Source organism: Melospiza georgiana, chromosome 8 (genome assembly GCF_028018845.1).
Source record: "Melospiza georgiana isolate bMelGeo1 chromosome 8, bMelGeo1.pri, whole genome shotgun sequence".
In the NCBI taxonomy this organism is placed as follows: domain Eukaryota; kingdom Metazoa; phylum Chordata; class Aves; order Passeriformes; family Passerellidae; genus Melospiza; species Melospiza georgiana.
Genome location: NC_080437.1, coordinates 15,003,346 through 15,030,539, shown reverse-complemented (window position 1 = coordinate 15,030,539; position 27,194 = coordinate 15,003,346). Strand labels below are relative to the sequence as shown.

Sequence of the window (27,194 nt, the reverse complement as noted above, 5' to 3'; positions counted from 1 at the left end):
CACTGAATTTGAGTCTGGATTTTAGGCAGAAGGGACAATTTTTTTTTGAAAGCATGATTCTTAAAACCTGACATGAGACTGTTTCCTTACAAAATTGTGGACTAGTGGAAGTCCTAGATATCTCAGTTAGAGTGTCCAACTAAGAAAATAACCTAGCTTAGGGTACAAAACTCTCTTGACACTAAGAAAAAAGCATCTTCTGCCTATTTTTGGAAAAGATTCCACACCTCCACTTTCTTTCACAGCAAGTCTGATGGAAGGGAATGAAAAAGATTTGTTTGCTTACTGCGCTCATGAGGGAGTCCAGCACGCTGACAGCAAACGCGGTTCCACAAGCAAAAGGCTGCGTGAGATACAGTTCTGTGTCGGGATCATCATCATCATCTTGGTCCAAGAACTGAACATTTGAATCATTTACTGAAAATAACAATAATAATATTAAGAGTAGAAACGAAAGATGTTTCTGGGTCACCAGCATGTGACCTAACACATCACACAGCCAAAAAAAAGAAACGGCATATGTCTGGAAACACAGACTTGTGTCTTTGACGTCACTGAAAACGAAATCAAGATGGATGTGAAAATGTGCATTTAAAAATCTGTTGCTCATTATCTTGCTTGTAAGAGGTGACACTCTTGTTCTTGACATGTTCCTATCCCTTTCCTGGAAAGCAGCTTCGTGGCACCAGTTGCCTGCGCTCAAAATGAGATATGTGATAAACTTGTATATTGAGACAATCTTGGTATATTGGCTGAGGCTGTATGCATGTAGAGTTAATGTGAAATTCTATCACACGATACAAAGTTAGAACCCTGTTGTAAAATAGAGGCTGTCAATAAAATTCTGATATAGCCCACAGGCATCTGTTAGATGTACTGCTGTGATTCTTGCTGGAGTGGTGTTAATGCACTTAGGGCTCAAAAGAGGATAAACTGTCCCTTTAACATGCATCTATCTGAATGAATGAGCAGTTATTCTCTTGCAGCACTGCCTTTTGTTCAAATATTTGTCTCTATAACTTCACTTTCTCAGCCACAAATTCTACATTAGCCAGTGTGAAAGAGTCTAAATCAGGCTGTTTTAGAGAAAAGCCCAAATAAAGTAGTATTTGTCATTTTGACTTTCTCTGGCATTTCATTGTCACAGTTAAGCCCTCTGCCTCCAACTCATTCCAACTAAAAAGAGTTGTTTCCTTGAGATCAGTGTATCAAGTGGATTGTATTTCATGAAATATTTCATTTCCATATTAGTCTCCCTCAGGCATGAACGCACAGACTGCTTAGCTATGCCATTGAAATACCCTTCAGCTTACTAAATGACAAATTAATTTCAGTTCCCATGCAAGAAAGGGAAATGAAAAAGATTTTGAGCATTTGAAACTGCACACACTGATGATATCCCTATTCCCCATGTGAACACATCTCCTGAGCCAACCCAGCAAACTTTGAAAATAACATGAGAACTGCCATTAACTTGATCAGATTTCAGCTCTAGTCTTCTAAAGCCAGAAATGATTCTGCCTACTATTCTGATCTTTCTTCTCATACAGTTTCAATTCTTCCCATATAGTTTTCTCGTACATCCACTCCTTTTCCAAACTCTCTATACTACTGTGCTTGCTATGTTTAACTTACAAAACATGAATTACTGCAGATAAAGCCTCATGATAGCTGTCTAAATGAGATGAGGAGAGAATTTAAAACTCTTGCCTTTGCACCTCCTGATGTAATTGTTAAAACATAACACCTTAGTACTGTAATAGGAGAAATGGTCTGCCCTGGTAATCAGAAGACTTTCATCCAAGAAAACACCAGGATCCACAATACTTTTTCTAGTACAGTACCTATCAATTTATGTAGATTTTTAAGCAATATAGTGTCTGAAAGCCTGCTGTATCAAAATGTACTTTTTGAACAGCTTGCATCTCAGTTTAATTTGCTAGTTGAGAGTAGGCACCATTGACAGTAGCACTCTTTTTCCACTTCCATCGGGCAGACTAACACCTGACACTGTGCTAGCCATGCGTGGGGTCAGTTCCTGAGCCACTAAAAATCTATCATGAGTTCTGCAGGTGTGTGTTTATCCTCAGCATCTTTATCTTCCTGATGCAAGTTAGCACACTGGGATTTGTGGGCCAGGAGAGCTGGGTGCCAACGGGTGGTGCTGTGCCATAGGGAAAAGCTCATCAAACGCTGCTCCAAAGGCTGGTGAGAGCACTCTGTGTTGAGAGGGAACCACGCAGGAGCCTGGCTGCTCCTCTACAGCTTCAAAACCTGAGCTTCTGAGAAAAAGCCTTACTCTAAAAAATAAACAAAAAAAAATAGCTTGAGGGAAATTATGAGGCTTGGGGTTTTTTCTGGTATCTTTTACTTCTTCTTGGACTTCCTGTGAAAAGCTGCTAAGGCATGTCCACCAAATTGACAACGGGCTGAAGTAACAAAAAGAAAGAGAAAGAAGAGAAAAGAAGAAAGAAATTGGTGTAGGAGAGTGAGGGCCAGGGAGGTGGGGACTTAGGCCAAAAAAAATGAATTGGTGAGGAGGTGCTATGAAAACAGCCGGCAGGTCAGACGAGTGTGATCAAAGGTTTACTGATGCTGCGTGAAAAAAAATCATTAAGAAGACCAGAACAAGACAGTCAATTTCAACCAGAACCACAAATAAAACACATTCAAAGCAGTGCCATGAGGGTAGCCCCTCTGATACAGCCAGATAAATAAAGGAAAAGCTGATGACAGTAAGAACAACAACAGAAAATAACACAGTGATGTGAAGGAAAAAGGCACTTCTTACCCAGTTCAGTTATCATTAGAATGTGGGTTCCACTGTTTTTTTCCTGACTGATTGAAACCAAAGGCAGAAGTTTGCCAGGCTTAGCTAGTAAGTAAAGTATTTAGGGGGGAAAGAAAGTACAGAAAGAGAATAAAGTAAGGGAAAAAGACAGGTAAGGCTCTAAAAAATAAAACTGAAAAAGAAAACAGAAGGACAAAGGACCACAAATCAAGTTTGTATTTGCCATGAAAGAAACAGAACAGCTTCTGCACTTCACATCACACCGCTTGACAACATGAATACCCACAGCTAGAGTGGAAATCAGAGTCTAGTTACCTACCATCATCATATTCTCAGGAGTGAAATATCTCATACTATTAAACAGAGTTTGGTTACACATGATTAAACAGTTTTGGACCATGAAGAAATAAACAAATGGCCTCTTACAATTGATTAAATACACAGGAAATATCTGCTTACACTTACTCTGGCCTTTTTTCCTTTTCTAATCTTAGCCCAAAGACCCTTGCTTGTTTGTTACACTATGCAAAAATCATCTTGTCTGATAGAATATTTATTTAAGAAAATGGAGAAAACCCAAAGGAGGGAAATTTATTTCAGTTATTCAAATAAAGTGAATCAACTGTTCCTAAACTTTCTTTTGAGAGAGTAATTTAAAACACTTATCAAAAGAGAAAATGTAACAGTATGGGTAATTTTTCTGTATCTACATAACAAGGAAAGTGGGAAAAAGACATAGGAATGTACATTTGAAGGATATATTTTAGCTTTTCTTACCTAGCTCTGTTATAATAGGGATGTTGGCTCCTGTTGTAATGGAGGGTTGACGTAAAAGGCCATGGACTGGACTATTGTCTGGAGATGTCCTATCCATCCCTGGAGGTGTAAAGCCTAAAAGGAAGGGAAAAAAATGAAAAGAAGAGAGAAAAATAGAGAATGTTTACAGAGGACAAACTACATGCAAAAAAAAAAAAAAAAAAAAAAAAAAAAACCAACCCAAAAAAAAAAAAAAAACCAAAAAAAACCAAACCAACAACAAAAAACAAACCATTCCAAAGCAAAAACCTTTGCTTAAACAGCAATTAAGATTTTAAAGAGTACTGTTTGTAAATGGTAATACAACCATGAGGAACAAACTGCTTCCATTAGCCAGTTTTAGGTTTGAGCAGAAGTCAAGATTTAAAATTATCCAACTGTTTTCCAAGAGCACTACCACCCACACATAGTAGGGTCTTTGTAATTTTCATGTGTACCATCTATAATATGCATTTCTATGAGGACTATAATTGTAGGAATACTGGGATGGAAGGGTCCAGTCTACAAAACAAAAAGATAGGATGAAAGGAAAGAGACACAGGTTTTCAAATGTTATGTGAGAGGATTGCTTGAAAAGAACTGGAAAGAGTGACAATTTGAAGGAAATAAAGGTGGAAGAAGAAACATGTTGGAAGGCAGTCACAGAAAAAAAAAATTGGGAGACCAGCAACATTCACCTTTAAAAAAGACTGTTTTCAGCCAGATTGCCTACTGTTTGAAATGGAGCTCTTGACATTGAGTGTTTTTATATTTTTTTTTTTCCTTCAAACAAAAAATACCCAAGCAAAACCTTTTGGAGTTTGATTGTAAGTACTGAAAAATGGGTAGTTATACAAAAGCTCATGCAATAGCAGGCCTGGAAATTCACCACTGAGACTGACTGGTGCATTCCATCCCCCTTTTCCAGTAAAGCTATAGAAAACATGTGAATGCTCATTTAATGTCATTGCAGAAGTGATGGTAAAGCTAGAAAGTGACTTTATGGTTTCATAGACCAATAGACCAATATCAAGGCAGCATTTTTACACAAATATTTGTCTGCTAGGAATAAAATTGAGCCAAGTTTACTTCAAACACACTTAAAAAAAAAAAAGATATTCCATTTTTTTTTCTTTCAATATTATTTCCAAGTTCTTTGACTTCACACCTGACATCCAGGTGACAGACCTTTGGTCCTTTGTCACTAGTGCTGAATTCTCCATACACTTATTCTTAATTTACTCACAGCCAAATTAATTCCTGATTTAAATTCACTATCTTCTTGCAGGTGTGAAAATTGTTTCACTCCGTTAAATTCATGGATACATTCACCTGGTACTGAATTCAGAGAAAGACTATATGATACCTTGCCTTCTATTTGGGGACCAATTTACAGACCAGGAAATCTCTAAACTAAATTGTAGTTGTTAGCATCTCATACTGGTTTATATTGTCTTAAGGACTTACAGTTCTCTTCCAGTGATAATTACATCACTCTTAAACTGCCCCTAAACTACAAGGACCACTAGATCTGGGCTTCTTGATTTAATGGGATTTAATATTCTCCTTCCATTCATCTATCTCTATGTTTTGTCTGTATCGCACTGAGAACATACAGGTAATAAAACTAGAATCACTGGGAAGAGACTTCCCTAGCTCTGCAGAAAGTACTGGTAAGAATTACTTCTATCACAAGAAAACTAAATGCAACATTGTGATTGTACAGACAAGATAGCTTAAAAAGAGAGTGAAAAGTCTGTGAAGAAATTGCTCAGGAGAAAAGAAGTGGATATGATATATTCAACGGGCTTGTAAGACAAAAACATTGCCATAGGGAAACCTAAGTCAGTAGAGAAATTCTATATAATATCATCAGTGGATAGAAAATCTTTATAAAGCAGATTTCTTAGAGGCAATCAGAAATGTTAACAGTCAGTCGTGTCACACCACCTGTGGTGCTGAACTCACAAAGACCAGCTTGGTGACAGGGAGTTGTGGTCCCAGCCAGTTTCAGTTTGCAGATGTTTCCTTGCATCTGGCACTATGACTGAGAGCTTTTTTGGCCCTTTGAATGTTTATCTCTTCGTGGCAGAGCCTGAGATTCCTCAGGCTCATCAGTCTGACAGATGTCTTTCAGTCACCACCGTGTAAGTTACAGGTAACACTGACTCTCTCACAACAGCAGAAAAACTGAAGTGGAACTCCAAGGGGAGGCAATGCTATCTGAGGACAGGTGGGTGTTAGTGTGACACCTCCTTCTGCAGCAGGATCCAGTGTCTTGCATTGTATTATGGAATGCATTCTTTTAGGAGATGCAAGATACAGCCTTTGTCACATTAGAAAAAGCTCAGGTAGCTGCAGATTCCCTGTGCAGTTAAGGTGGCAGGCCCAGTTGGGTCCCCCACTGAATTACAAGTCAAAATGGCAACATGATGACTTTTCATGCTCACTTATATAAAAATAAACAAAACTAATATTGTTCTCATGCACTCCAGGGATTATACTGCTAGGAGTATCCCTGGAGGCTCTGCTTCTCCCTTTTTTCCTGAAGCCTCTTACCCACATCTCAGGACACACTTCCTAAACCACCTCCTAGTGAATCAGGCCCTTCAGGTGGTAGGAGCACAGCCGTATTTCCCTGCCAGTTAAAAGCAAATAGAAGTAAGCTAGTGTATGTAACTCAGCCAAATGTGCAGGTTCTTCTTGCCTCCCCTTCACTGCAACGTGCACATACACAGACACGCACACTCTCCATCAGTGGCCATTTGTAGCCACCTCTCTAACCCTTAGAATATTTCTCTTCCTGGGATGGTGTCAGAAGATTGAAGTAAATGTGGCATTTTTGTTAGACACAGACTGTCAGAAGCTCTGTAATTGCACACTGCACACATAGTGCATTCAGTCTGAAATGCAGGAAGCATGTTAAAGGGATTGTGTTTTCTCCTTGAATGAAAAATAGACTCATGCCTTAATATTTTTCATCCTACTGTCTTGAAAGATGTGAGAAGTATCTGATAATTTAATTTCCTTGCTCGTACTTAATTCAGACACTTCTAGAAATATAAGAATTGTGGAATATTTTCAGGAAGAGGAAATATTTGGGGGTTTTGTGTGCTATCAAACACCCTCAAGACACATTCCTGCTCCCAAGTCACAAACTAATTTCCATACACAGGCTGTCTATTTTTTTCCTCCAGAAGAGAAAACAAACAAAAAAAAAAAGTGCAGGAAACTAACCTGCTTTATCAGAACTTTCATTTAAAGGCATGAAAAACTACAAGTGACAGCTGTGCAGATTCAGTGAATGTGACATTTTTGAATTTCCTCAACTTGACAAGTAAACACCTTAAATCGGTAATGCTATATGCATAATACATGACCTGTATTTTGACATCCATCATCAAATGCTGACTTGAGAAAATACAGGTTTGTACGTCAAGGAATAGCACCCATAAAGCAGGGAGAAATTCAGGTCACAGGGTATTAGGAAAACTCTATTTCATTACAGAAGCTGAAACAAGCTAGGGCATCAGATTTAAGATCCATTTTCAGCTGTGAAAAGATTCAATTCCTCTGCACAGAGCATTCATTTAGAAATGACATGCTTTCCTCACAGCCTCTTTTCATTTTCCTTTTCATATTCCATTTTCTCCTTCAGTCCCCAAACCTTGTTCCATTAATGCTCATAAAAATCGTAAAACAGGGCTGATAGTTGTGATCTCACAAACACAGCATCTCCTTGTTCTGCAAACAACTGGGGGAGCTCTGGCTACAATTGCTTAATGGGAGCAACCTCTGCAGCAAAACTCACATGTCTGTGCAAGTCTGAGCACAGCGCCTGTGGAAGGAAATGCAGTGACAGTGAGGAGACTTCTGGAGAAGGGAATTCTCTTTGCTAACAATTAGGAGGTAAAGCAAAATCATATCAGTTCCAGCAGTCACTGCAGCTGGTACTAAACTGCTGTACTGGGAGAGTGGTTCACTGGCTTTACCTCAGGCCATGAGCTTTTTTCCCACTGTGGAACTTAGTTGTCAGTCACAGTCAACCCACCACCACTGGCTATAGTGATAATCACTACAACATAGACTTACAGAATCATTTGGGTCTGAAGTGTCCTTCAAAATCATCAAGTCCAACCACTAACCCAGCACTACCAATTCACCACTAAAGCATGTCACTAAATGTCACATCTAAATGTCTCCTAAATACCTCCAGGGATGGTGACTCCAACACTTCCGTGGGCAGCCAGGGAATGTTGTTCCAATGCTTGACAACCCTTACAGTGAAGAAATTTTCACTAATACCCAATCTAAACCTCTCTTGGCATATCTTGAGGCCATTTCCTTTTGTCCTTTCACTTGTAACCAGGCAGAAGAGACCAGCTCCCAGCTCACTACGACCTCCCTCCAGGTAGCTGGAGACAGCAATGAGGTCTCCCTTACCAAACTGAGGAAGCTGCAGCAGGAGGCAGCCCACCCCTATCTGAAACAAGATAAACAAGATACTGCCAAGCAATGGATTAAGAATATCACAGCTCTGAGAGGAACACAGGTTTTGAGCTCCTGACATGCTCCAAATCAGCCAGGCCTGGCAGTCAGCAGTCACTGCCTCTCTCCTGGCAGCAGCATCCCTCCCTGACAGGACAGGCAGGGACTCACATGTCCCTCCTCAGCTACCTGCTCTGAAGGAGTTTGAGCCTCCTGCAGTTCTCTGCAGAAAGTTGATGGTTCAATGTCTTGATTTTGAGCAAAGAGCATTTCCCAGCTCCCTCTAAGATACTACTGCTCACAGAAGTAGGCAAAAACTAATCAATTACATCAGAAGCAAAAATCTAATCTTAAAGATGTTCTCACCTTTGTGGAAAGAGAGCACAGGGGAAATTTCCTCGGTAATAGCAGGCAAGCTCTTTTTACCAGGAGATGCTCCCCTGCTCTGAGCTCAGCATGGCCAGGTGGCTAGGAAACCTCTCTGTCCCTTACAAAATTCCACCAACAAAGGCATGAGCAGCACTGGGCTCGTGAGCTCTGTGTCTCTTGAGCCAGCTGACCCGTGGTCCTCCCGGGGAGGCACTAACTGTGTCTCAGCAGTAACATGCAGGAATTCTGAGACCTACAGTGGCACTGCAGTGAAGTTCAGAATTAAAGAATGCTGGGATGGCTAAACATGCATTTTTTCCACTGAAAGAACCACCAATTTTGCTCTGCTTATGTGTGAGCAACTGGCCTGATGGCCAAATGATCTCCTGATTGTGCTGGCCATAAACCATTAATTTTTGTTTCTTTGCAGGTCACTTAACTGAGTAACGTCCCACAAAATGCAGGAAAGTTTGATCTTCATAGAAGTAAATATATTCTTAGAGTTTGCTGAGGGGACCAATAAAGGTTCACTGGGGTTTTAATGTGGAGGGAAATTTGTCTTGTTGATGTGCGCTGCTTCTGTTCCACTGACTCCACCATGACCCAGATGGGCATATTCACAAAAATGGATTTTTATGCTACATTTATAAGTTATCCTCCGTTCTTAAGGACCATAATGGATCCTTTATGATTCTTTTCCCCTTTTTCTCTGCCCCTTTCTTCTTTTTCTCCCTTCCTTTTCAAAGATACACATTTTACTAAACTGGAACTCTGTGCAGGCAGAAGGCACTATCCCAAATTGAAAATCCACTTGACAGACCTAAATGTTGTGGCCTTGTTATTAAAGAACCTTGTAAATTGATAGCACCCTTTAAATAATGCTATTTTATGGAAAGATGTCATGGCATTTACTGGGTGATATATGCACTAAAGTCCACAAATATAATTTAAAAAGCACATGTACATCCAGCTACCTCTGGTTCACCTAAAGAATATGAGACAACAATAATATTTTGAGCAAATATGAATAACACATAAGTGGTGAACTGCCAAACACGCCCTCGACAGGTTATCATGCAGAAATATGGGACAAGTATTTTCATTAAGCAGAGGCAGCCAAAAAGAAATAATCCTCAGAAAGGACCTCACAGTTGTATCCCTTTGCTACTGTTTGCTGACAATGTCATTAATATTCCTGTGAATTCAATTGAATGATAGACTATACCTGTTATTCTCCAAAGTACAGCCCTTGGGTATACCTGGAAAGTTCAGCAGCAGTCATGCAGCTAAAGAGCTGCTGACATTCATGGGAATCTGTTACAGCCATTCAATTTAGAAACAATTCTAGCTTCACTGTCCCATGGGCTCTGAGACAGAGAGCTGTAGTTTGGCCTGAGAACCTGGAAATCCTAAATTCTGGCTTCAGTTCTGAGTTTTACTGTGATTTGTGCTGAATATCCAATAATCTCTTGGAGATTATCGCTAAAGGTCTGGAAAAGGAGAGGAATGTGGGAGGCCAGATGTGACTACACAAGCTCCCAGCTCTCTCAGAGAGAGAGAGCATCTTCAGAGACACTCCAGGCCCAAACATAGGCCAAGGTGAATCTACAGAAAGTGGAGGCTGAAGAAGGACACCTTTCTCACCTTTAGCAACCCTACAATGCTTTGGGAATGAAACAACACTGGAGCTTTGAACTCTGAGAGACAATGTCACACAGAATCAGCTGCCACTTTCTGCCAAGAAAGTGCTCTTCTCTAATGTCGCTGTGCTCACTTTCTGCTGAATTACAGAAACCTACAGTGAAAATATCCAAATCAAAGCTCTAATGGAAGCACAGGGCAATGCTAGTTTCTGCTCCCCAAAGTGTGAGATCCATTCCTGGATGAGTTAGTGGCCCCCTGTGCTCAAAGTGTAAATGATTTATAGGCCTGCAGGTTCTTGGGCTGCTCTAACAAGGTAGGATTAAGCTGTAAAAACAAAGATCAAGAGAAGGATTGGAGTTTCATCATCTTGAGGTCTTGCATTGAATCACACCACATTGATTCCATTTCAATTGTGAACAGCATAATATATTAGAAAAGTGTAATATTTTAAACCTAGGGCAGAATTATGTATAACTTAGAGGGGTCTGTTAACAGGTACTTATATAAATCTCTTCCCAGTTTCAGTGCCATTTTGAGTTTCACTATCATACACACCCAAGAAACAAAGTCCACCTGAAACTGCCTAGGTTTTTTTGTGGTTGGCTTTGTAGGAATCTTTTTCCCTTCACAAAATCTTATGTGGTAATTACCCAAACCCTAACTCTGCCAAGGTTCACCACAAGCTTACACAACCCAAAACTACCAAAACAAATGGGCTTTCTTTACTAATACTTTGCAGAGCACAGCCTTAATGTTCACTTCTCCCTATTTTTCTCACTTTAAGCAAGATTATACGTACTTGCTAGCCATAGCACTTCCCTCTAGTCTGCCTGAATGGAAACTCTATTTCTCTATGCAGTAAACAACATTAAATTTGCCCTTTTTAGCTACTTTTTTATAATTTTTATTTTTTAATTGTTTCATCTCCTCATTTACTATTCAATAGTTTTCTACACTAGGTGCTTCTAGGGCACAAAGTTAGTAGCATCTAACTGTAGCACAGGTTTGCAGCTAAAATGATTTAGTATATAACAATGCCAAACTCCTTTCAGTTTAATCATTAGTCAACTCTGCATATTTAGACCTCAGGCAAAAATAAATATGCCGAATAAAAATTATCAAATAAATTAAGCTGCATTACCTATTTTAGAGAGACAGGTATTCAATAACTAGAAACAAAATGGAAAACTCACCACTAAAAATGATATATTGGCATGTAAGACAAGACTCTACACTAAGTCATTATATCAAAAAAGTGAATTTTTCCTTAGTGTAAAAGGAAGAGCAAAGACAGATATCATAGCAAGTAATCAATTCAAATATTTGAAAAACAAAAGTAACAGGGTTGTCCAACATCTGATTGGCAACTACTGAAACATAAATTAAACAAATTTCCCAATGCTGCTTATGGGAAAATTATGTAGATTAGAATTTGATTAGGTTTATATCATGAGACTCAATTTGGACTTTTAATCTATTAAGCTCCAATAAATGAGGCATCTGAATAGCTCCCCTGAGCAGCAACAGTAATAACGACAGCAGTCATTTTTTGGAATATGTATTCTGAAAATTTCTTTAGCAGACAAGTCCACATCTTTAAGTACAATTACTTTATAACTTCTACAAAAAATTCAGGTGTTTGCAGTGAGGAAATGGATACGTACAAAATGCTTAAACAGACATTTTATGATAATCAACATCTGTCACTCTGTTCTAGCAATATTGATTTTCCATCAACTTGGACTTACTTACGGTCGACTTCATGGTCTGTGTGGGCTAAATAGTGCCAGCAGACTTGCAAATTACTCAAGCTGGAACTGAGCTGGAAACCTATGGTAAAACATCATTAATTTCTCTACAGGCTGTGTCAAAACTAAAATCCCACATTCAAGGCTGTCTTGGGGATCAAAGATTGAACTGTGAAGGCTATAGCCCCATTTTATCAAAGAAATCTGAACTGAATTCCCAGAGCTGAGCTTTGACACAGGTTGGACTCAGATCAAGACCACCTCTAATTTTTCTGGCAGGTATGCTTCATAGGCCCTCCTGCATATTTCCTGCAGTCTAATCTATTTGCAAGTATACAAAAGCTCCTCTTCTATATTGCTCTATATTGTAAAATGCAACTTCTCAAAGCCTGCTGACTAGAGAGCCCATTGTGCACATGTCCTGTCCTGCCAGATTTCACCAAATCCTAGAGAAGCTTTTAGTGGACAGGTTGTTCTATGCAGATAGTCAAGTGCCAGTAGGCAGGTGATTAAAAATATATTTTAAAAATGTCAGGGCTTTATTAAATGCTCATAGTGAAGGAACATGGATCCCGTGTTCATGTACGGATATATTCTCTTTAAAAGAGGTTTTAACATGGAATTTAATGCTGGCACTCAAGCTTTCAGCACGCCACTACAAAGGTTTTCTGCAAGCCAAAACTTTTTACCAGTACTCCAAATTGAACATCATAAATATGGAAAAAAAATCCCTGTCATGCTCTTTGTCATTCAAATACTGCCTTTTGTAGCACACAACTTCAGAGTAGCATGTCTGTTAAAGACATCTTTGTAGATATCATGTGAGAAAATGAGTATCAGGTTGATTTTAACTATACCAGTCTATATAACGTTAACTCAACCAACTTCCCCTTGGAAAGCACAAGAAATCACAGCCTTTTCTTTCTACTCCTTTTTTCTTCACCATTTAAAAAACCCAAATACAAACTGCACAGCTGTGGAATCAGGAGGAATCTGAAGTAGCTTTCTAATTGAATATTCTTGAATGCTGTACCAGTACCAATATATTAGCTACTGATAGTACCTAAGGTTGTGTCAGTAAAACTGCCTGAAGATCAGCAGTGATACCACTGGTGCCACTGGGTTCACCCAACCTGTAAAGCGTGGAAACCCCTGCTTCAGTCAGAATCAAGAGTTCAGAGAGCAGCTCATGCCTCTGATGGCCATATCCAAAGCATACAGTCAGCAGTGTAAATAAAGAGGTTATTTGCTCAAATATACCAAGAAAAAGGAAAGGTATTCAGAAAACCAGTGAGGTAAAGTCTGCTCTTAAGAGAAAATTCCATTACTAAGTCTGCACTGCTTTGGCTCACTGTCTTTCTCCTCTTACAAACATTAATCTTAAAAAGAAAATGAATTCCTTATCATGACAGAATGACTCATTATTTTATCAGAGTTTTTTCTAAAATCTATAGGAGTTTTCCTTACCTCTGACAGCTAAGTCTTTTTATATTTAAAGAAGTATCTACAGAAGTGTCTCTACACCACCTCCTTATTTATTTTATTTATATGGGATTCAAAACCCATTAAACTAGCAAACAAGCTGGTAAAACCAGTGATAACAGTAAAATATAATGTGGTATTCTTTAAGTAGTGAAAATTAAATGGCAATCATAAAATGTATACTACAGTATCCAGTCACAGTACAGACATCCTGAAAACTTCCAGCAGTTTTTTGTGGGGTTTTATTTGTGTTGCTTTGGTTTATTGTGGTTTTTTTGGTTTTCAGCACTGCCTACTTATTATCATGCATGAATCTAAACACTACTTCAATGTCTACAAACACTTAATACATTAACTTTCCTATTTATTATTGCTTAGTAGAGAGTTAAATGGGTTGATAAAAAATAAAATGTTTTCTTCCTTGTTTTAATTTAATTAGTACCAATATCAGTGGAAATAGCTTTCCTTACAATTAGGCATTTTGAATATTTCTGAGGGTTTTTAGTCTATTTATTATTGTTTGATAGGATTCTGAGAATAAATATTCAAGTTGCAATGTGGGCTTTTGTTGCTAAGAAGTAATTTAAGAAGTGGTGATTTTGGGCCAATCTAAAATATAAATCTGCAGATAAGTTGTAAAGACTGATTTACATGTGACATGTGAGCAAGTTGCCATTAACGAAAATCTAGACACAGTCCAAATTTTTAGAAGCACTCTGTCTATATAATTCAGTCTACATCTGAAAATGGAAGATAGGTCCAGACAGATGAGCTTACATTGCCACTAAAGAACCAGATATTTAATTAGAAGTTAGAATAGTAACAATTTGCAAACTATTGAGGATTTACAACAGATATACACAGTTTCTAAAATGCACTACTGAATATGTTAAACAAAGTGGCCAAGCCCCTGTTCTGAATCTGATTTTTTTTCTTACAGCATAAACTATTTTTGAGCAAGCTCGCACTGGTGGCTAATGACTTAAGAATGTAACTGTAGAGTTGTTAGTTCTATTAATCAATTAAACAAATAAGTAACATTTTCTCAGGCCCCACACTACACTGCCTGATTTCAGTCTCTTGTTCTTTTTTTTTAGAGGAGCTGTTTTGAAAATGCCTGCCTGTCTTTGCCCTCACTTGGAGATGCATTGCTAAGTCACAGAACAAGAAGAGCGGCAGGAACCTTGAAACAGGAACCCCTACATGGGTGTACTGGCCTGTCTACATACTACCAGCTTGTCTATGCATTTAAGAAAAAACTCTGTCAAACCTACAGAAAATATATATACTGTAAACATTGTAGGGATACCTTCCCTCTCACTAATAACCAGTAATCATGCTCCTAAATTAGAGTATTTGACAATTGAAGTTGAACAGAAAATTTAAGCAAGCAACCAAACTTCAAGTCAACATGAAAGGTTGGAATCTCCATTATACTTCCACAGGATCTGCTTCAAAGTTCCAAGGAAAGTTTGCAAAAGATCAAATATTGCTATGACATAACAGACATTTGGTAAGATCTTAATCTTGTCCCTAAATAAGCCACTACAAAAATTCCATTAGCCATAAACTTATTTGGGTGTGTTGAATAGAAATAAATTAAAGAACTAGTTCAGAACTTTCTTCAACAAAAATTCCTACCACATCATTTACAAAATTAATAATTTACTTTTCAGCTCTAGTATGTTAAGATGTGGAAAAGCTGCAAAAATAATGTATTATTAGGAGCACAGCAGTATTGATTCTTCAACAAAGCCTGTGCCTCAAGTCAGCCTGAATATCCCATCCTGCAGATGCTGAAAGAAGTAGCAGGTTCTTGATAACCAGAAGCTAGCAATCTTTTAGAAAATGCTTATTATGGAAAGTCTGGGCTGTCTCATATTTAATCATGTCAAACTTAAATCAAGAGGTCTTTCGTGAAAACAGAATGCCAAGAATTTTATAAATTTTATCTTAAGCTGTCAAAGTTCTGCAAATCACTAGCAGGTGATAGATTCTGCTTTTCTGCTTTGGAGATCACAGGCTAGGATTTAACTGGAAAGAACAAAAATCCAGCTTTCTCCTGTATTGCTATTAGACTGGTAAAGTCTGCTAGATACTGATGCTTTGTACCTCCTTCCACTGTAAAGCAAAACCAGTGACATTGATCTCTAGAAAAACCCCATCACCTTTATGAATATAAATAACCATTTATTAAGCAAACAATACGTAGTGAAGCAAAGAGAGACACCAGAATCACGCTCATGAGGCTGCCTGCTGTGGAACATTACTCTCAAACTATCTTGTATTCCTGCAATATATTATCTATATGTTCCATTTTCTTGAAGTTATCTTCATAATCAAGATGCTATCACAAGTATCGTGGGCACTGGAACTATTTTTAATTTTCATTTAAAGAGCAATTAAAGAAAGACAATGGATACACAAGATAATAAAGTAAGTGATTAGCAGCATGCAAATGACATAGGCTTAATGATAATACCCTATTCTATTCTCCAAAGGGCCTGTTGAGAGAAACCCTTCCTACATGTGGTTGTGCAGCTAATGTGCCTCAGCCTACAATTACAACATTGCTGACACCATTAACCACTGAAACAACATCACTTCATGAAATCCTTGTTGTCTCATTAAAATGCAAAGGGTCAGGTAATTTACCAGCATTGTGTGTCTACTTTTGTTGTGGGTAATTAGCAAGCGTTACCCAGCATGGACTCCTACTGGGAAATAGTTAAACTGTGAAATATTAAAAAGAATTTTTTATATTTGATGGGAACTTGAAAGATTTAGAATTACAACAACAACATACATTGTATTCAAAGCCATGAAACACAGACCTTATACACATTTCATGTTGTAAAATTTTTGTGGTTGGTTATCGTTGAAAATTACCTTCAAATTTTAAAAATTTTCCTCAGTATAATTGGATCTAGATGCACAACTTCTTATGCAATTAAGAACTTTTAGAAAATACACAGAGGGAGATGCAAAACACCTTACAGTTTTTTAAAGACTTACATATGGTTTCTTAAAAATAGTTTTTTTAAAAGTTAAAACACAGAGGTGGGTGCAGTACATTCTAATACTCATGTGCCCTTTTGTCTTGCTAATTGCAGCCTCATATCACCATTTAAGTGAACCTTGATAACGCTCACTATCAGCTCACATCTTGTCAGGGAGCAGAATGGTCTCTTATTCTTTAAATGGAAGTTTTGGAACATAAAACACATTCCAATAAAAGTGAACAGAAAATTATGAATTCATTAAACTACTTTGGTATCTTGTGCTATATATAATATTTATATTCCAACTACTGTAAAATATGCTTTAATATCTTTAGGCAACTCTAAGGACTTAAATATTTATAAAATGGCTAAAGATAAAGTATAGCTCTCTTATTCCTACATACAGATGATGTAAGGCATGCAATCAAAGACAATAACACTTTCAACCCATTTGTCATCTTAAAGGAGCCTTTCAACTTCAGATCCCTTGTGTGCAATCTACATAAGAGTTGTTGCCTACATAGGCAACTCCAGAGGAGTTTGCTCCTTAAAAACTACCAAGAGTGCTATACTTCACATAAAACAGGGTTTTCTGAAAATGGAGACAAAACTATAAATTTGCAGGGAAAACAGCTCCGAGTGGGGCTTCAAAATACTGCTGTATTTATCTCTGGGACATCTGGGAACAGGAAGCATTTTGATTTAATATTTCATAACATAGAGGCAATTGCTTCCTTGCCTGGTGTATAATTAATGCTCATAAAAAGAGTGCATTTTTTTATTCCTCAGCATCAGAAATGCACAAAATAGTACACCTTCATAATAGGGGGTTTGCTTTCAAGGTGCTGAATAGCAAATAATAATAAATTTGAGTTACCATAAATTTATAACAGTTTTGGGATGCTTAAATAGAGTTTAAGTGTGAGATCACATATTTGATGTACTGTATTATCTACCTCCTTCATCCTGTTTTATTTTTCTCTGGCTGAAGCAGAAGATATCTTAAAGCAGAAGAGGAAGAAGCAATTGTGAAAACTTAAAGGTATTTGGGCCAGGACCTTACCAGTATTTCTCAAAACCAGAGCAAATTGTATCAAAGGAATATGTCTCTCCAGCCATTCATCCAACACATTTTTAGTTTGTTATAAGCAATAAAATTGAAAACCCTCTTTTCTTAATAGTTTTTCTCTTTCCATGAAAACTTTGAGGGATGTGGGGAACTACTTTGTGTGTGCAATTCCAGCAGGCAACACTGGTGTCCGACTGCAAGGAAAGGTACCAAAAATGTGAAGGATGCTGCATGGGATCCTTCCTGCCAAGGGTTTCATGTGAAGACTGGAAGCATAGCAAGGTCCTCACAGAGCTGGTTTCTACAGCACAGGAAAAAAGTTAAGTGAAAAGCCTCTCTCCCACACAGACTCTTTAGTTTCTTTAAGTCCAAATCTTGCAAAGACCTGCACATAATCTAACTTTACACAGGTGGACAGTTTCATTGAAGTCAGAGAGATTTATTAACCTGTATTACATTGAGCACATAAGTTTTGGAACAAGCAAGGCATCAGATTATAAACTTGCCAGGGCAAAGGCCATATTTTATTCTTGTATATATCAGGACTATGACAACAAGCTCTTAATTCCATCTAGAGCTCCAGTGTGCTACCATAAAATAAATAACAGCTATCAACTGATCCATCTAGTTCAGCAGGATAAGAAATTATGTGCATGTTGCAAAAAGGTAATGCTGAGTTATTTATCACAGAGACCTGATCTTCAAAAATTGGACTATTTTTTTTTTTTGTGGGTAAATAGTGATATGGGACATGTCTGGCCCTTATCTAATTTTTCAGTTATTAACTTCATTAATTAGGATGGTCAGCCTTTGTTTCAAAAAGGGCTAATGAAACCAAACTACAACCACCTAAAATTCAGTTAGCTAAAAAGTAATCACTCAACCAAGTAGAAAATTTTGTTAATTGGACTATTACTATTACTGCAGCAACTGATGCTAACAAAAGGAACATTCAGAACCAGTGTAAAAACATCCTTAATCAGGTGCTAACTCCTACACTAAACTATCAATCCTGCAAAACAATAAACCTGATGTTAATGTAAAAAACCATTTTTGAAAATGTGACTGATAGGATTGATACTGTCTTGGAGAGTAGCTTTCAAAACATCTGTATGAATTAGGCAATTATGAGCTAGTTTAAGTGTAACAAGCATTCTGTAGTCTAAAAGACATTGATATACAGAGACACACAGGAATCTAAGGGTTGAAAAGAATAAAGCTAATGTCATAGCTCATTTTAAAAACTACCCCAAATCTTTCACTTTCTGCCAGCACTATTCACTTATTTATTTTTAATATTACATTTACATTTAACATTCTACATGTACTTATAAGCTTTCTAAAGAGGTAAAGTAGCTCCTTAAATTCTGCAATTATTTAGTGCAGCTAAATAAAGTTTGATTTTCTGCATTAAAAAAGCAAGATTCTTTATTCCTACGTTTTTACTAAATATAATAAATTAAACAGAGGAAACAATGCTGGAGTTGCCACAGAATATTGAATTCCATAAAAGCCTAAAAATTAACTTAATCTATGATTATCCAAGCCTATATTCTGAAATATTAACTTTAAACCTTATGACTATAAAATAAAGGATATGAGATTCAACATTCACTAAACCCCCTCTCCTTCAGGAATAAAAGTATTGCTTTGAATTTATAAAAAATTTTCTCTAGCAGCATTGAAATACAGTTATCTCCAAAAAAGAGCAAAAACCATTTCTAACAAAGGACTTCAGACAGTATTTATCCTTTCCCCTTATTTAAGAATTTTCTCATTTTCAATCCCAATAATACGGTTGTTCTGCCTTTTGCTAACATTTCAGAAATAAAGCAATCAAGGTTTATTGATTGGTAGAGATGGAAAAGAATACATTATCTGCAATCACAATGGAAAGCAGATCTCAAATTCATTTTATTAATGAATTTCTTGCAGCAACTTGTGAGACTAAGTTCATAAAACTTTGTAATGATACAAGAATTAGTTATCAGATTGTGAAATAAGTCTAATGAAACTCTGGCTGTTCCTGTCCTTTCAATCAAAGTTTAAGACAGCTGCAACAAAAGATGACAATGAAGTTGTAAGTGATTTTTAAAGGAACTGGATCAAATGAAACTTGTACAGGGCTATTTTAGCTTGTGCAATTTGTTACACTTGGAAGTCAGTGTGTAAAATTCTGAGTATGTTTACTTGATTTTATAGGATTTTCCCCAGAATAATCCTGCCGTGATGTATGAAATGTATTACACAGGAGTTCATCCAATCTTCATGTTTTTCTCTTTATTCTCTCTTGTTGGAGGATCTATTATGAGAATTGTGAATGAGGGCCCTAAAAAGATCTCTCATGTGTTGAAATAGTGTTCCTAGGGAAAATTCTCATAAGTTGAAGTCATTCAGAAAACAGCTGCAATTGTTACTTTGCTGAAATACGTATACACTGCTGTACTGTGATCTGTCTTAGAATGTCTGTGGACAAAATGTTACTATACAGCATCCCCTTTCTGTACTTTAGACCTGCTTGGAGCAATAAGATCACTTTTCTTTATTGTTTAGTAAGTGTTTTTTAATGAAATGTACTGCTCTGACTATATAGGACTCAAAATATGCTCTAAATCACTATCCAATAAAAGAAAATTATTGAGTTGGATATCTAAAGTTACTACCCAGAGGCTACTCCAGTACAGTATTTATAAATCTCTAAACAGTTAGGTATAATTGTCTTTCTGGGTGTTGGGAAGAAAGCCAAATATCAGCTTTAATTACAACTGAAGATAAATATTTTGTGTCGGGCCATGTTCTTCTGGTGGATAAAATAACAAGTAAAATCCCCACAAAGTAGGACTCTAAGAAAAAATCAAGAAGCATGAAAAACTATATAGGAACAGTCAATGGATGATACTTGAAGAAGAAAGGATGGAAATGCCAACAAAATGAAGGAAAGGAAAATTACTGGAGGTCTCCCAGCTTAACAGCCAAGGCAGAACCCATCACACATCCAGTCCTCCTGGGTGCTTTGGAAAAACGTTATGACTGAGGAGCACATGGTATGACTATGGATCTAATATTCTCTGGTCTGCTCTCCAAAATAATTCTTGATGAAATAATCTTCATTTCTGTTTGAGGGAACAGAATGAGAAACAGAAAGGACAATAAAAAACAATCTCCAGTACCTGTGGGTGACCTCGTTCTCCAACATAAATACACACTTCTTTACAGAACTTTCTAGGAAGACAATCAGTCAAGATCTCTAAGAGGTGATCAAGACAAGCACAGGGCTTCCTTGTCAAAAATAAGATTGAGTTTATAAATAATTTTGTGAAGAGGTGGGCCAAGTTCTCACTTTACAGCATTTTTTACTTCAAAATCTGAGATATCTTAATGAAACAATAGTGTGCTGCAGCTTCAGTGGGATACACTTTGGCCTTTCTGGCCTTGGAATCCAGGTTCTAGGTCTCCCAAGGGCAATGAACTGCCGGGATGATTTCCAAAGCTCATTTTCAGGGCATTAGAGTCTGCAGCCCTAACCTCTAGCAAGCCTACAGAGCTGCTCAGTCACCTTTGAAATGATCAATGCAGACAGCCCTGAGAACACTTTCAACGTGACAACTTCCAACAGCACAGGTTTAATTTGAAAGAGCTTCTTTTCTTTTTGAGTAGAAGTACATACTTTATGTAAAGGAGACCAAAAAATCCTTTCAAAACTGTTAGTAAGCTTTTCTTCCTAAGGAAGACAGGTTGTTTGCACAAGCAGTTCTGTGTAGCCATGCATCTGGTCGTATGTTGCCAGACAGCTGATGATGAACATAGATTTGACAACTTAGATAGTTTACTGCCATCCCCTCTGGATATGCTAGGTCATTTGTAGCTCTGGTCCAGATTATTATTTTTTTCCTGTGTCTTGGAACTTTGAGTTGGATTTTTCTTCTGTGGAAGGTCGAGGCAGAGCACTGTGCTTAGATGAGATGCAATTCTGGCAGGATCAGTTACGAACCAAGATGGGCAAGCCAGAGGACAAAAATGTTGCTGCACTACTTACAGAAGGTCCAGATAATTGATAATTACTGTCAACCAGTAAGAAAACCTGGGGATATTATTACACCACAAGGAAATACCATCAAATCTTCACTTCTGTATGAGAATGGCTGTGTGTATTTTAAGTTCATCTTGCACTAGTAGTCAGAAAATCCTTTGTTGATGCAAACCAGATTAATTCAGAGCTGATTTTTCAGCAGTTAATCCATTGGGAATTGCTAGCCCTATTGTTACAGAAATTTCCCTTTCAGCAAAGTATGCAGTCATGTGTCCACCCACCTGCTCCTTCTGCAAGATCCTTCCTCTCAGATTGCACCTGGGTTCTGTTTCAAAGCTACATCTCTGGCTGGAAAGGGCATGTTTGGATGGATACATTTTTATATGCCTAGGACTGAGAGTGACTTTGGTGTTAAAGCAGGTGATGAGGATGAAGCTCTAAGAACAATGGAATGAAATCCCAAAATGTGTGGATTCTCTTCCTGCTACCAACTTAAAGCAAAGGAGTTATAGACATAGGCCTGTACTTCAAACTTGCCAACAATTATGGCTTATCTGATGGTTAAATAAATTCGCATCCTGGTTTTATGGCACCCTTCTTGTACTGGTGTCACCTTTTGCCTAAAGCTGAAATGAAACAATCACAGATACACACTAGAAAGATCCTTGTATATTCAATAACTTATCAATTAAATGACTGCATTTTTTTTCAGAAATGTAAACATGAAATTATATATCAGGTTTTCATATGAGATTCCATCACTTACTGACTTCATAATTATACATATGAAATACTATTTATTCAGCCAGAATAGCAAATACTGCTAAATCCCTCACCAAAAATCTTGCAGCTCACCCCATACATTTCTTAGACTGCTCACATATTTTATTTCTTCTCTTTTCAACACCCTGTCACAGGGCAACTGACCTTCTGCCACACCTCCATATTTTCTAATGTCAGTGTTTCTGATGATCAGTAACAAAAGTAACATGAAAGAATAACACATCATCCAAGCATGGTGTTGATGAGAATGTCTTAATTCAAAATCATGCATTAAGATCTAGAAAAACTCAGGCAAGCAATACACAAATGTAAAATGACAACTTGCTCTATAAATAAAAGTACTTAATTGCCAGCAAGAATCTGCGAGTTTGTTCTAGTATGCTGCTTCTTGCCCAGCAAAAGTTGAATCACCTACTTTATGTAAATGTCATGATAGTTGTGTCCACCGTATGTTAAAGCTGCATTTCAGAGACAAAAATGTCACGTTGCATATAATTTCCAGTAAAGTTTGTACTACCCATTGATTCTAACTGCTTCTGACAGTCTAATCATTTTATTCAAGGTCTTTCATCAAAATTTACAGTACTGAAAGGAGCAGAACCAAGTCAGGAGTTGTAGATTTCATAAACAGAGAATTTACTGTGAAGATAATTGTTTTCTGAAGCAACTGGGCTTGCAAGAACCCCTCCTCATTCAGTGCTTCCAATTAAAATAGGCTGCTGGTTACCTGACTTATGTTTTGCCCTGTTTCCCCAGAACAGCTATGGAAAGAGTCACCTTTAATTTTTTAACATGCAGTCCGGTATTTACCTGAAGAAATGTCAAAAATTTCTAAAACTGTGCTCACCTATTGTTCTTCTGCTTCTCTGCATCAGCAACATTTAAAAGGGCTAAAGGGATTTGGACTGTGGCCAGCAAACACTTCCTGACCTATTGCTGCAGCAGCAATCTGGGTATTAGAGAGTCACAGAACAATTCAGTCTGGAAAGGACATTGGAGGGTCTCTGGTCTTATTTCCTGCTCTAAGCAGGGTCAACCATGAGGTCAGATCAGCTTCTTTGAGCTTTGTGCAGTCAGGTCTTGAATACCTCCAAGGATAGAGAGTAAAAAATGACAAGTGTTCATGTGGTGCACAAGACTGGATATTGACAGGTTTCTCTATCCTCACTGAGGGATGGTGTGACCCTGTGTACTCCCAGAGGTAAAATAAAACAGTCAAGTGCTGGAAATGTCTCTAACTTCTAAGCAAAGATGGAAAATTCTCTCAGACTGTTTGTTCTCAAGAAGAGATTCTTGATTATTTTAATTATGTGTGTGACAGGAGACTGAGAGAGATTTGACAAATAGCCATTAGCCTGGTAGTGGAAGTACAGATTTAGTTTTGAGACACAGAATTTCAGATCCCAGGGCTAAACCAGCAAAAGAAGGAACCTCTATGCATGTCTTCCACTTTTGCAATGAGTTTCCTAATCATGACTACAAGCTATCAGACTGTGAGCAAGTTGGCCTCAAAAATTTGTGAGGAAAGAACTCTAAAATATTTGGGGTTTTGTTATTTCCAGACCACAGATTTGAAACTTTCAACATTCATGGGATTGAAAACAATCAGTTTCTTCCTTTTCTTCGCTAAATCTACTTCTTATCCAGAAAACTGTCCAATTCGACTTTGAAAAGTTCAAACTTTTAGCTTTCTGGAACAATTTAATTCCAGTATTGAATTCCACTATTTTATTGCTGATTCTAACAAAGAATTTTCTATGTTCAAGTTTCTATATTCAAGAAGTTCCACTGCAACCTCTGATTTTTGGCATATAATTCCTATTTCCTGATTAGAGTGTAAAGAGGAAAATCTGAACTTAATCTTAGTTCTCACAGTCCTTGAGGGAAACCTATCTCTAGATCAGGCTCTCGGGAAACTGCAGACCAAAGCACAATCCTTTCCACCTACATTTACAGCAGAACTAGATCCAGAGGGAATATTTACTGCTGCACTTAATAGGTTTATCAAAGGTAGGACTTCAGCTGCATAAGCTGCAAGACCCTTCAGGGATGGGAAGATGATTGTTTTACACTGATGGTCTTTGCCAGGGTGCTTATGACTGCTTTGCAGCTGCTTTGCACAGGCACAGATGGTGTAAAATAGCCTTTGGCAACCTATGAATCAGTCCCCTTCTCTCTGGAAAGACTGAAAGATTTTGTTCAATGTTCTTAAATGGGATGAGTGCACGTCAAACCATGGGAAGAAATCAGCTTTGAGTTAATTCTCTGTGGCTTCTTGAGCAAGAAGCGCCAAAGCTGCAAAGAAAATTAAAAGTTCTTGTTGTTTTTATTTTACTTTTTGGGTTGTGCTACTAAAACTTGCATTTTCTCTGTAGTTTCAATGTGTTTTACATAAAAATAAATTTTGCTAGACAGAATTCAGGTATTCCAAAGAATAACTGCGAGTTATCACCAGTTATATAACAGCAACTCACCCTGAAAAGGAAGCCACAGTGAGAAAACGACGTTTTTATACATTATCTAGGAAAATTTCAAAATGAGAAAAAATGCCAGTTTCATGTTCATTCATTTTTCTTTTGAAAGATGCGCTCTGTGATGTAGCAGAGAAACTACGTGACTGTCCCTTTAAAAGCCATCATACCAATCAGCAGGTTTAACTGTCAAGCAAGCTGATGTAGGGCTCTTTGAATTACTGAGTGAGGGATATTCTTCCTGCCAGGTCCTGTCCCCTGTAGGCACTGCAGAGAAGTATTATAGGGCAGTCCTTACCTTGGGAATTAGCCTGCAAGACCCCAATGCTGTCATCAAACTGCATAGATTTGATGTTGAGTGACGCCAAGATGCATTCCTTGTCCTGCAGCGAAGCATCATCAATATTATTCTGATTGGCTGACAGGATAACGCACATGTCGCAGAGGTTGATGTTGACAGCCCTTAAATCAGCCCGACTTAATGGCGTACCCTTCGGCACAGCGAGGAGAAAAGGGGGGTGCACGAGAGGGGGAAAAAAAAGAAAAACAAATTAAAGATTGAGAAGGAGCTTTGGGAAATTATTTAACAAGTATCTTTTTTATGCTCTGACATTAAGCTGGTCTAACTATGTGCCAGGGAATAGGAGATGTGTGCTAATCTAAAGGGTAGTTGGTGCTGATGGCAGCATTTTAGGTTCAGTCTCAATACTCAGTCAAGCTATTACTAACAAACAAGAAACAGGAATAATGCCAGCATTCTACATCTCATCGGTGACTTGAAATTGTCTTGATTTAAGCTGCTATCATGTGGCAACCTCTGGCTCTCTGAATATAACAAGGGGGGTGTTTTAAATGTCTATTTATCTACTACCAAGCCACAATGGTCTTGGGCAAAAGAACAGCAATTTAAACAGGAAAGCATTACGTGTCCTGCACATTTGAAATGCAATCAGGACAAAGCTATTTTTTTCTACCTAAAGCAATACACAGAAAAGGTTAATCCTTTTCAAAGCACGCTTTTGGTGCTTCTAGAAGGAAAACACACTGAGCTTCAAAGCTGTGTGATTAAACCCTTTGAAATAGAAGCAGGACTTTATCCTAATGGGCACAGCTTGTGCAACGTTCCCTGTTCCACAATCCTCAATCAGAGAACGGAATCATTAAAATGAAATGCTGTGGTAGCCTGTGGATTTTTTTCATAGTTAACAAAGCTGAGATATGACACTTAACATGATATTTTTTGTTTAAAATACACTTTCCTTTCACATTCAACAGTCCACAACTGTAGTTACAGAATATTAAGTCTACATCACAGGGGCTGCAAGGTCCAGGAAATATATTCCCTTTTTTTAAATGGAAACTGGATTCTACTCTGCTGCCTCACATGGATTTGTACCCAAAGACCCTGATGATGAGGAGACATAACTGTCCCAGTGTCATGCAGTGATTTTCATAAAATCAAGACCCTGGTCTTCCATCTCCTGATCATTCATGGTGAATACCTCCTGAACTCCTCTGAGAGTACTCAATGCAAAAGTGAATTTAAAATGCACACATGAAGGAAGAGCTTAATTCTTATTCAGTGTTTGCCAGTTTAATTATTCCATGTAATTTTCAATAATTTGAGGCATGAAGCCTTGTGAAAAGTATGTATCAAACAGATATGATTTCATTATAAACTGCTCCAAAGTTAGAATATGATTATTCCAGCCACCTTAATCCTGCCCTTTGTGCCTGTACTGTGCACCAAGTGAAGCAGGGCTCCTGTGGGGAAAAATAATATGCAATCATGTAATTAATTAGAGGCTCACTCCTAATGATTTTATGCAAAGGGACAGAATTAAGGCTGCCTGAGGATATTTAAAATTGGCATTTGCCTACTTTTTAAGAGTTTATTCAGCAGCTTAAGGCATCTCTTAATACAGACTTTAAATTCCACTTTTTTTTTTTTTAACTAGAACAAATGTTTTCATATTCAGCTGTAACCACATCTCCATCAGACATCAACAGCAAGTTTTACCTTGTGAACCAAAGCACAGGGAAATATGAAAGTGGCCTCCTTTTAAGAGGTTCCTACAAGTATAATCTCAGACCCTTAAGTACATTTTAAAATTAGTAAAATTACATCAGATATTTTAACTTTATATCACCATTTTGAACCAGATAGGCTGCAAAAAAAAAAAAAAAATGGAAGTAACAGGAATGAAGTCTGTGTGGTCTTCAGCACTCTTGATTACTATGTCAGATACAATTCCTTTATAAATTCCTGTATTTTTAAAGTTGCATCAACTAACTATTTAAGCTGTTCAAGTCAAAACTAATCTAAAGCTATTCTGAATTTTGGTGTAAACTGGGGAAAGTAAAGCTGGTGAATATTTATTTTATGCCTCTTCAGAATTCAGAATCAAAACTTTGCAAAAACATATTGTAATAATGGATAAACATTATATACTGGAAACAGTGGCGGGATTCTATTCTGCTTGATAGTTCAACAGTATTATCAATTTAATTCTGATTCTCTA

General features: G+C 37.6%; 1 protein-coding gene across 32 annotated transcripts in view; it reads right to left on the bottom strand.

Moving 5' to 3' along the window:
- Positions 1-27,194, bottom strand: part of KCNMA1 (potassium calcium-activated channel subfamily M alpha 1) — a 403,122-nt gene that overhangs the window by 19,154 nt on the left and 356,774 nt on the right. For 17 of the 32 annotated variants that reach the window (XM_058029013.1, XM_058029029.1, XM_058029030.1 and 14 more), the window contains 3 exons: positions 24,971-25,163; positions 3,569-3,682; positions 287-417 (listed from right to left, as the gene is read on the bottom strand). In XM_058029013.1, the coding sequence (XP_057884996.1) occupies positions 287-417; positions 3,569-3,682; positions 24,971-25,163 (438 nt within the window). Of the gene's footprint in view, positions 1-286; positions 418-2,791; positions 2,876-3,568; positions 3,683-24,970; positions 25,164-27,194 lie in introns of all 32 variants that reach the window. The other 15 variants (XM_058029021.1, XM_058029020.1, XM_058029007.1 and 12 more) reach the window with 1 other exon arrangement.